Source organism: Lolium rigidum, chromosome 5 (genome assembly GCF_022539505.1).
Source record: "Lolium rigidum isolate FL_2022 chromosome 5, APGP_CSIRO_Lrig_0.1, whole genome shotgun sequence".
In the NCBI taxonomy this organism is placed as follows: domain Eukaryota; kingdom Viridiplantae; phylum Streptophyta; class Magnoliopsida; order Poales; family Poaceae; genus Lolium; species Lolium rigidum.
This window is the reverse complement of record NC_061512.1, coordinates 196,375,569-196,387,291: the sequence shown is the minus strand read 5'-3', so window position 1 is coordinate 196,387,291 and position 11,723 is coordinate 196,375,569. Positions and strand designations below refer to the sequence as shown.

The window sequence follows — 11,723 nt, the reverse complement described above, 5'->3', positions numbered from 1 at the left end:
GCACCTAAGCTGCACCATTGGACTAGTGTTTAGATGTTGCACATGAATAGGGAAACATCTTTTTGCTTTAGCCGAGTGGACGAATTAATGGGCCCAAACACACGATAGGGAGCGACGTATAGGCTCTTGGAATCATGGCATGGGAATTTGCTGGCATAAGACCGATGGGCTAGAATTGATGTGCCAGTAAAACTCGTATGCGATCCATTTTAGAAAATGGGCCAGTTGTATGTTCGATGCTGCGCCACCGTCCTCGTCCCTCGGCGAGATCCTGTTGGCCTTTCCGTCTGTCCTGGGTCTCCGGCGCCGTGCTGCTACTCTGACAGTCACAGCTCATAACCGATCTTTATCCACTTGCAAAAACCTTGTCGAGAAATAATTGCACCAAGAGAAAAGCTCAGGAGCTGTACGTCACGACTTGCCAGAGGACTTGAAGTCGTCCGTCCAGAAAATGGAAGCTCAGCGAGAGAGAGAAAACGTACACCTGGTTTCAGTTCGCAGCATTTTCTGTGTAATTACGACGACACCATCATCACTGTTCAGCTTGTGCGGACGAGCAAAACCTCCTACGCGGCTACGCCGAAACCGTCGACATGCACAGTTAATCAATCTAGTGTAGTAAGTTCTTTCCCTCATGCTGCACAATGCCAAACAATCTTACTGAACTTAAAAGGAGTAAAGGACCCAATGAAATGAAATGACCACGGCACAAAAGAGCAGCTTCGACCGACTGTATATCGAGTTTTGCTACTGTAGTATTGGTCGACGTAAGCAGGCTAACGTTATCAGGGACGTCATACATCTGTAGACAGCCATGCCACGTTTGAGCACCTGCATGCAATAAACACCATGTGTAGCACTTCTGTCCACGCGTCACTACGAATACATGCACCACAACGGGTGGCACATCCATCACAACACCTCTCAAAACATGCCCTGCATGCACGAACCCTGCAACGTCTATAAAACACGGATTCAGCCCAGCTTCATAACACACTCACATATCAAATCACTAGCACAATGAGCGTCAACCAACTGGTATAGTGTCTATATTCATCTACCCGCATGTTTGGGACCTGGCACCGCGCGAGGTCGATATCCCACTCGTTGATGATTGCCGCGTGATTAGCACTTAATATAGCGATTAGTTTATACGTGTTGGAGTTAATTGTAATATTTATAGTTATAGGGACTGTACTAGAAAAGTAACCGAACAGTGTAGAGATAGGAAGAATACTCCAGAGATGTGTGTGTTCGTGTAGATATTTGACTCCTTCTCCCCCTCACTCTGTACTCTCTTAGAATGTATGGAAAATATTCCCCAAATCAGATCTTTCCATGAATTTCAGCATGGTATCAGAGCAGGACAAATCCAGCGCGGTTCCTCTACGATCTTGAGCTGATTCGAGGCCTCTGAGAAGGAATTGGATTGGGGTGGAGCTGGAAAGGTGTTGTGCCGCTCGGCAAATTGGCCGTTGCAGATTGGCCGCCGACAAGGTGCTGCATCGCCGGAGTCTAAAGAGTGCGGTCGTTGCTGTACTGTGTGGTGGTGCGGCCGCTCCCATCCTTTGAGTTCATCACCGCTGCAGTCCGCCGGAGTGTGGAATTCGTGTGTTGGAGCTAGACACGGATTTGCAAGTCAACTCATCTCCAAGCCTCCACAGTTACACAATCCTCATCCTGGTACATGACACGCCAATAACTCTGATTTATTTTCAAGTTTTCTTCTTGGCTGCTATCCCCTTGCGTGAGATCTCCACCACAAACAGCCGTAAGTGCTGGAGTTGAATTGAGAAACTGAGTTTGTTGTGGTGCTTAGAGCCGAGTAAAACCAGACCAGTGTGCTGCAATAGTCTAGAATCTGCTGAGGTGAACCTTAATACAATTGTTGAGTGTATTTGGGTGTACTTTTGCATTGAAAATGGCTGAACAGCCTGGGGACAAGTCGGGAGATGCAAGCATAGAAAAGATGTATGAAATTTTCAGTAAATTGTTGGAGCAGCAGCAGATGAAAGCAGTTCCAGAAACAGTCAAGTATGCACTGGAACCAAATCCAGTAAGGTTGTCAGGCCCAGGCACCTATGTCAGCTGGGCACGCCATGCTCAACTTATATTGAGTTCACATGGCTATGAAAACCTGCTTGTTGATGATGAAGATAAGAAGGAAAACTGTGATACTCGTACAAAACAGACCAATGATAAAGTGTTAGTCTGGCTTTTGGGAAGTATGAAACCATCAATTAGAGGACAGGTGGAAACCATGGAAACTGTCCATGAGGTTTGGTCATCCTTGCATAAGCAGTTTGCGGGAAAAACTAATAAGATGCAAGCTACTCGTATCATGAATGATCTAATTAACTTGAAGCAAGGCTCTAAATCCGTGACAGAGTACGCAGGCGAGATAAAAAAAAGTTGTACAGAGACTTGCACTATTATCATCCTTTTGAACCTGTTGACAAAAAGGACATTGCAATCCATCATACATGGTTCGAGTCATTTGTGAGCAAGCTTTTCCTTGATGGACTAAACGACGAATTAAATCTCCGTCGTCAATTGATATTTTCTGAACCAGAGTGGCCGAGCCTTGATGATATCATTTCTAGTGTAATTGAAGAGGAGACTCGCTTGTCTCAACCAAAGGAGGATGGTCTCAATTCAGTAGATGCTCGTGCAGCTTTATCCATGCAAGCTCGTTATGCCTCGAAGTCCTTTGGTAAAGCAGATAAAAGGAAGTTTTTCTGTGAACACTGCAGAAAGAATGGACACAAGAGAGACACATGCTTTGAGCTGCATGGCTATCCACCTTGGTGGGAGAAAGGGAGATCTCAATCAGGGGGAGCTCAGGGGTCAAATAGGAGTCAAGCTAATCACACTACAGCTACAAGGGAGCTACCATTGGTAGATATACGAGCTCTTGATAATTTTACTTCCAAGCTTAAACTCTCAGAAGGCTCGTCTTCCTCCCAGGATTCCTCCAAAGCTGATTCTAGTGTCTATGTCACTTCTCACCAAGGTATGACTCCTCAGCAAGCCCACACTTCCACAACCCAATCAAAATCATGGATAATTGATACCGGGGCCACTAACCATATGACAGGAGCATCAAACCTTTTTACCACATATATTCCTTGCTCGGGTAAGGACAAGGTACGTGTAGCTGATGGATCCATGGCACCTATTGTAGGGCGTGGATCCGTTAGGTGCACCAATTCATTGTCCTTATCCCCTGTCTTGCATGTTCCCAAACTCCCGGTCAATTTACTGTCAGTTAGCTCAATTAATAAATCCCGTAATTGTAGAAGTTGGTTTGATCCTACTTGTTGTGCCTTTCAGGAGCTAAAGACAGGGAAAATTTTCGGGACTGGGACCGAGCATGATGGGCTCTATTATCTTGATGAAGGAAGAGAAGAAGTTTCCCTTGCATCTACTTTGTCTCCAATCCAAGAACTCATGTTGCATCACCGCAGGCTTGGACACCTCTCTTTTGTTGCTTTATATCGTATCTACCCTTCCTTGTTTAAGTTGTGTACTAGGGAGTCTATGGTGTGTGATGCGTGTGAACTAGCGAAACATACTAGGGGCTCCTATCCTAGTATTGGTTTAAGAAGTAGTAAACCTTTTGAGATAATCCACTCTGATGTATGGGGACCCTGTGAGGTTCATTCTATTTCTGGTCACCGTTGGTTTGTCACATTTATTGACTGTTTTAGCCGTTTTACATGGCTTTATCTCCTAAAGCATAAGAGTGATGTCTTATCTGTGTTTAAAGACCTGTGTGCTCTTATTAAAAACCAACATGCAACAACCGTTAAGATTCTCCGTTCAGACAATGGTACTGAGTATATTAACCAAGATTTTCACCAGTTTCTTGCAATAAATGGCATAGAACATCAAACTACATGTGTTAATACTCCGGAACAAAATGGTGCGGCTGAACGCAAAAATAGGCATTTACTTGAAGTTGCTCGCTCACTCATGTTTACTATGCATGTTCCAAAATTTCTATAGAGTGAAGCAATTAAAACTGCAACTTATCTCATAAATCGTATGCCTCTTCGTGTTCTTAGTTACAGAACTCCTGCCGAGTGTTTGTTGGGTTCTAATGATTTTGTTGTTTCTCCAAAGGTTTTTGGATGTGTTTGCTTTGTGCATGATTATAGAAATTCTGTTGGTAAACTGGACCCGCGTGCCCTGAAATGTGTTTTCACGGGCTACTCTTCTTCTAAGAAAGGTTATAGGTGTTGGTGTCCTTCCGAACATCGGTTTTTTGAAAGCTCGGATGTTACCTTTCGTGAATATGAATCATATTATAAATCATCATGTGACAGCAGAATTGCCATTCAACCACTTGAAGGGCAACAAGAGGGGGAGAATGGAAGTAGTTCCTTGATTCCTGTTCTTGTTCCCCCTTCAAGTGGTACAGGTGGTTCTTTAATTCATGATAACATGCCGTCTCTTGAAAATAATGTGTCTAGTAATAATGATCTAAGTCAGGGGGAGAAGACACACTGTGATGGACATGATAGTGAGTCTTGTCCTGGAGACACTATGGATGCAGCAGAAAAATCTTCAATTCCATCTCAAGATAATGAGTCGATTATGCAAAAGGACCCAGGTACTGATTGCACTTACCCTAATTCTATAGCTCCTGTTAGCACTCCAGAGCAGGGTGACAATCAACTATCTACTATTAATACGCAAGCTAATTTACCTATTGCCCTGAGAAAAACAACTAGGACTCGCACCACTCCAGGACATCTTAAAGATTTTGTTGGGTATAAACATAACATCTCAAACTTCATTTCCTACAAAAACTGTAGTCCTACTTTCCAAAGTTTTATTGCCTCTTTAGACTCTATTACCATACCATCTCACTGGAAAGAAGCTTTAGAGGACCCAAAGTGGAGGGAAGCAATGCTTGACGAGATGAGAGCCTTGGAAAAAAATGAAACATGGGAGCTCGTGGATCTACCACAAGGTAAGCAACCCGTAGGATGTAAGTGGGTTTTCTCTGTTAAACACACTCCTGAGGGAAAAATAGATAGATACAAAGCTCGGCTGGTAGCTAAGGGTTATACACAAACTTATGGCATTGATTATGAGGAAACTTTTGCTCCTGTGGCAAAGATGAGTTCGGTCAGGACACTCATTTCTTGTGCAGTAAATCTAGATTGGAGTATCTATCAGATGGATGCAAAAAAATGCTTTTCTCCACGGAGATCTCCAAGAGGAAGTCTATATGGACATTCCACCGGGTTTCGATTTAAGTGAGCATACAGGAAAGGTGTTACGCCTCCGTCGCTCATTGTATGGCTTGAAACAATCACCGCGAGCATGGTTTGATCGCTTCAAACAAGCCATTCTCAAAAGAGGCTTTTACCAAAGCAACGCGGATCATACACTATTTTACAAACATACTGATAACAAAGTTGCAATTTTAATAGTGTATGTTGATGACATTGTGATAACAGGTGATAACCACAAGGAAATTGAAGACCTTAAGTGTCACCTCGCACAAGAATTTGAGGTGAAGGACCTCGGGCACCTAAGATATTTTCTTGGCATAGAAGTCTCCCGTGGATCAAAAGGTATATTTCTATCACAAAGGAAGTACACTCTAGATCTGCTTAGAGAAACCGGTATGCATGGTTGTCGCCCAGTTGCAACTCCCATAGAATAGAATCATCGCCTTAGTAGCGACATGGGAACACCTATCGATAAGGAGCGTTATTAGCGACTTGTTGGAAAGTTGATATATCTTTCCCATACACGTCCTGACATTGCGTTCGCTGTAAGTGTTGTGAGCCAATTCATGCATGATCCTAAGACAACACACTTGAATGCTTTGAATAGAATTTTAAAGTACCTTAAAGGGTGCCCAGGGAAAGGTATCTTATATACCAAGCAAGGTGGTCTACAAGTTGAATGTTATACGGATGCTGATTGGGCAGGATCCTTAGATGATCGACGATCCACTTCGGGTTATTGTGCGTTTGTTGGGGGTAATCTTGTATCATGGAGGAGTAAAAAACAATCCGTTGTGGCCAGATCGACTGCAGAGGCAGAATTTAGATCAATGGCTCACGGTATATGTGAACTGCTATGGCTGCAGGTTCTCTTAGTAGAATTGAAATTGCATTTTCATGGGCCACTGATGCTTTACTGTGATAATAAGGCTGCCATTGATATTGCAAATAACCCTGTCCAACACGATAGAACTAAGCACATTGAAATTGATCGTCACTTTATCAAAGAAAAGCTTGATAAAGGAATAGTGTGCCTACCATATGTTGCCTCGGCAAGTCAGATAGCTGATATCCTTACTAAAGGATTGCCTGAGAAGATGTTTTCTGTATTTTGTAGCAAGATGGGTCTATTTGATGTGTTTGCCCCATCTTGAGGGGGAGTGTTGGAGTTAATTGTAATATTTATAGTTATAGGGACTGTACTAGAAAAGTAACCGAACAGTGTAGAGATAGGAAGAATACTCCAGAGATGTGTGTGTTCGTGTAGATATTTGACTCCTTCTCCCCCTCACTCTGTACTCTCTTAGAATGTATGGAAAATATTTCTCAAATCAGATCTTTCCATGAATTTCAGCAATACGCTCCTTTACTCTCATTTAGTAAGCTGGATACTCATGTTTATACGTAACCGGCGCGTATGCATGCGGGGGTGCTTTAATTGTAACTTCGTAGTAAATTTTCTTGATTGTTGTGCGCGGTGTGACTTTTTCTTGCCGGTCTGGAGTGAATGGAGTAGCTAGCAGTAAATGCGTAGAGGTACTCAGTCTGCCGCGTCTAGCTCTGAAAAAAAATTAAGAACTAAAAAGTTTCTACTAAATGATGCATATAGTTAGATTGTGTACTATCCAAAATGAATTTGTATTAATGGTGCAGAATTGCAGATAGTCAAAAATGGTGATTTTTTACTACTAATCCAAATTGAACACTTTGTATTAGTGTTGCTGATAGTCAAAAATTTAATTTCGTCATAATCCAAATTGAAAATTTTATATTAATGGTGCACATAGTGAAAATGTGACATTGTACTAATCCATACAATACATTTTGTGCTACTGGATCCATTTATATCTTTTTTATAATATATTAATAAATGGTAAGATCCATTGCCATTGTCGCAAATAATCAACAACGGTGATAATAATCAAATGATCAATTCTGAGACACATTATTTTATGAATTGTGTAGATACAAAAAGTTGCACATAAAATTAATAATCAAAATGTTTATTTTAGTGCATTTAGAAACAGATTCATGGATTTAGAAGATCGAAAAATACATTTGTTCTTCCTTGATTAGGCTTCATTTATATTACAACCCAAATCAAAGAGAAATGGAGAGAATGTATATCACAGATAATTAAAGAAAACAAAGAACAAGCACAGACAAGCCTTGTCACAAACTAGCAATCACAAAATAATTGGCTCTAACACCATTTTTAGTCTATCAGAAAAAACTAAAAGTAATTGTGGTAGAATCCACGAAAAAGTTAAGAACACGCGATGTTTCTTCACACAACATCCAACGTAAAAAAAGTTAAATACAGCTTCCAGAGAAGAACATACACATGCATTTCCCATCTGATTTGAGAAGCATCAGCAATAGCTCGCGCGGAGGAGCACGTACTGCAGTAGTGAAGCTCGCGGCCTTGGAGCTCGGCCGGAGGTGCAGGGCGGCCAGAGAAGCTCTCGTGAAGGAGCGCGGTGGTGGAGATGCTTGCTGCCTTGGAGCTCGGCTGGAGGAGCACCGGCGGCCGTAGAAGCTCGTGGCCTTGGTGCTCGGGCGTAGGAGCACGGCGGCCAGATCAAGCCGCGGCCTTGGAGCTTGGGCAGAGGAGGAGAACCGCAGTCGGCTTCTTTAGCACGGGACGGCACCGCCGCCGTGGTGTTGATGTGTCTTGCTGGCGGGGACGCAGGGGCCTCTCGGAAGACGAAGACGGAGCCGGCACTGCCCCCCACGATGGCCAAGCGCCGCATCAGCTCGTGCCCACCACAGCCACTGCGTCCCGCCAAAGATCTCCGCCACTCGAGCTAGCTCGGCCAAAAAACCTTCCTCCTCTGCTCGAGCTAGCCCGCGGTGTGGCACTGCCGCTGTGGTGGGCATCACCGCCGGCCAGGAGGCACGCTGGAGCTTGAGGGCGCCCGTGCGGGTGACCATCTGGACGCGGGCCAAGCGCCGGTTCCACTCACTGGCCGCAACGCCCCGCGGAATCCCTCCGCCACACGAGCTAGCTTGAGCTGAAGGGTGCGTGCCCGCACGTCCGCACCGGCAACAACGACGACAAGGCCCCAGCCGGCGCAGCCCGGTCGCCCGCCACCGCCGGTGCCACGGCTGTGTCGGCGGCGAGCTTCTCTGGGGAGTTCGAGCTGCTGTTCGGCATGAATCAGAGCGCTCCAGGAGCTCAGCGCCGTCGACCTCGCCTCATCCATCCACACACATGCCGCGAGCACTCCGGTCTCGAGGAGGTTGTCGAGCACCTGATACGGCGGCGGCTTGGCGCGCGGCCGCTTGGGCGGGGCTTGCGCGGAGAGGGCCGAGGGGATGCGGTTGAGAGGAGGAAGAGGTGGAGAGTGGAGACGAAGGGGAGTTTGGGCCGGAGGAGTTAATGCTAAACGTGTTGTCAGACGCATTGCAATACTTGGAAGATACAGACATATACATGATGAATATACGTATGGTGTCAGCCACCTGCTGCTCTCTAATTGGTCACATTTCATCCTCGCGCGTACCCGGGTTCCGTTAGCCATTTTCGCTATATTCATACCTTATTTTCATTTCTAGGTATCCTAATTCGAGATAATCATCACATACGCTTAATGTATGATTTCTTTTTTTCTTAACAGGTCACTATGCTGAACAGCCGCAGAATTCAACGAGGCATACCTGAAGCTGCGCAAGCTTAGTAATTCACTCAGAAGGATCAAACACGCCATGTCTAGGAAATAAACTGTCTGGATTAAATTCGAGACCTCAATTTTCTTCCACCATCTACATCTAGCAATAACAATGGTAACCGCTCTAATTAGTGAAGAACATGCTTCAAAAAAAATACTGATAAGGCAATTAGAATCATAATGAAAAATTGCAACGTTATTGTCAGTGATGTTAATTACAGCTCAATACATGACAGTAGCATAAAACTCTGTTGTGCCGGCTTGAGTGCATGCTACAATGATGCATAATTAACAAGGATTTTCTATGAAAATAATAGACTTCTTCACGAGGGGGAGCAAATTCGTACACATCTAGCACATGCATATACCTCATTCCATGATATTCTGCTCATAGAAGTTATCCATCCACTAACTAACCCAACATATCTATCTACTGACATCGTTAGATATACTAGTAACATGACTCTAGTAACACATCTCGAACAACTGACCTCTTTTATTCTGCACAATCTTATTGAACCAGAGTACACCAAAATTAAACCAAGAAGTGAAATGGATGAGCTGGACTAATAAATATATGCAAGAATATGGCACGGTAAGTACAAAAATTATAGTTTGTACACAACATTAATATAGGGTTCTAATATATTTACATATATACTTTTCCTACAAGCACCATTTATCAATTCAATAAAACCATCCATTGTGGTCAAAGAGTGAAACTCATTGAATCAGCATCTAGTCTGACAAGACCAACGATATACGATGGAAATGCACCTATGTAATCCGCCTAGATATGTACCATCGTGTTATGAAAAAAAATGAATTGTGCCTTTCGTTTTCTTTTCTATCGACAACATACTATATTACCAAACACAAATAACGTTCCCATGAATATGTCATATAAAATACTACTAACAAATATACCAGTATGCCAAGAAAACCCAAATCATTGACGAAATAATCATTCACCACGCATAGAACCACTTGTCAATTATACAAATCCTCACATCACATTTGGCAGCCTATCAACTAATCTGAATGTTGGCTCAGTAAAATGTGTCGATAAAAGTACAAGAAAGATGCCAAAAAAAATATATAAAACGTGTCCATGCATGCAAGAATCCTCACAGGACCACCAAGACCAAGTATATAAATAAATACTCCATGCAATGAGATGACCAATTAAATAAAATATCAAAAAGCTCTGCTAAATACCATTAATCCTACATAGACCACATAATTTTTTTCCATCAACACAAAGAATATAGCATAAGATCTGGGTTAAAGATCATAATTACCAAAATATAAATCATAGACATGTCATCTTATTGCTATAGCAAACCGGCCAAAATAATTGACAAGATGAAGTCACATGCAAAACATAGACAATGCAGCCCATTTCCAACAACTACACATGACACCAAGCATGCAAAACTTATACTACCTCCGTCCCAAGGAATAAGGCGCACGCGTATTTCAAGGCAAATTTTGACCATAAAAATTGAGAAACAAAATCTTGGTTATATTAAATGTAATTGGTATCGTTGGATTCGTATTGAAAAACACTTTCTAATGATGTTAATTTCACATAAACCATCTTTATATATTTGAAGTAATTCTTAGTCAAACGAAAAATATGTAAAACGAGGGTGTCTTATTCCTTGAATCGGAGGTAGTACATGTTAATATGTTATACCAACCCTATTACCTGCATGCAGCCCACGATCACCAGACAACCAATATAGCCAAACTCCGGTGAAAGTGCATGGAGCCCCCATGTGTGGTTTTGGTAATTAATGATAATCCCTATGTACTATGTTTGCATTGAGTTATTTTTGTAGGAGTTGTTCATAGGCAATGCTTGAACCATATGTTGGCTTCAAGATTGCAATAAGAAGCAAATGAAGAAGATCAAGTGTCAAGTATGTCTTGAAGGTGAAGATGAAGTGAGCTCTCAAGGTTAACTTCAAGACATCAACAAAATGAAGTGCAAGTTCAAGATGAGCCAACTTGAAGAGATCATATGCTTGAAGGCAGTGGCGGAGCTTGAAGAATAAACATGGGCGGGCCAGTTTACAAGAAAACCTAAAAAAAATGTTCTCACACATAACTCTTCTTAAAGGCCATTCCCATTGTTGTTACAATTTGTAAAATTGGAGAATAATTTCCGAAAGATTCCATGCTGTCATATTGCTCACTAACAAATTAGGGAAAGAAAGAGAAGTACCGAGCATGTAAACTGTACAGTAGATGAGTATGAGCTTGATTAGGTTGCAGCGCGGCCTGCCGGGTACTGGACTTCCGGCCGGAGCGGCCGTGCTACAGCTGCAGTGATCTCCTGGCCGTCCCCTGGCCGTGGGCAGCGGCGCGGAGTAGCTGCCTCCTGTGTCACCCTGCTCCACAGATTCCCCCAATTTCCCCTTGATCGCTAAAATCAGCAGTGGCGAGGTGCCTTCCAATTCCATGATCGTCGCTTGATCACTTCTGTCTGTCGAGAAACTTAGCGAACTGGAGACAGTCTGGAAGAAAGGTAGCGGACAGGCCGATGCGTGCTGATGGGCTGGGCTACAGATACATATGAGTCAATATCATTTTTGCCAAAAACCTGGGCGGGCCACGGCCCAGGTTGGCCCCAACGAAGCTCCGCCAGTGCTTGAAGGCAATGCTTGAACCGTATGTTGGCTTCAAGATTGCAATAAGAAGAAAATGAAGAAGATCAAGTGTCAAGTATGTCTTGAAGATGAAGATGAAGTGAGCTCTCAAGGTTAACTTCAAGACATGAACGAAATGATGTGCAAGTTCA

General features: G+C 43.2%; 1 protein-coding gene and 1 pseudogene across 1 annotated transcript; both read left to right on the top strand.

Annotated features, from left to right (window-relative positions):
* Window positions 1-1,921: 1,921 nt before the first annotated feature.
* Window positions 1,922-3,409, top strand: LOC124656911. The gene is made up of 3 exons (XM_047195562.1): window positions 1,922-2,301; window positions 2,388-3,013; window positions 3,334-3,409. The coding sequence occupies exons 1-3, from the start codon at window positions 1,922-1,924 to the stop codon at window positions 3,375-3,377; spliced, it is 1,050 nt and encodes a 349-aa protein (XP_047051518.1). The 3' UTR covers window positions 3,378-3,409.
* A 1,209-nt stretch (window positions 3,410-4,618) lies between these two features.
* On the top strand, window positions 4,619-6,400 carry LOC124656910 (annotated as a pseudogene).
* The last annotated feature ends 5,323 nt before the right edge of the window (window positions 6,401-11,723 follow it).

What these genes read in the sequence shown, in the direction of transcription:
- LOC124656911 (XM_047195562.1), top strand. Translation starts at nt 1,922, where the DNA reads ATGGCTGAACAGCCTGGGGACAAGTCGGGAGATGCAAGCATAGAAAAG. An exon ending in TGGTCATCCTTGCATAAGCA is followed by an intron (nt 2,302 to 2,387) that starts GTTTGCGGGAAA and finishes AATCCGTGACAG; the next exon opens with AGTACGCAGGCGAGATAAAA. An exon ending in CTATGTCACTTCTCACCAAG is followed by an intron (nt 3,014 to 3,333) that starts GTATGACTCCTC and finishes TGTGCCTTTCAG; the next exon opens with GAGCTAAAGACAGGGAAAAT.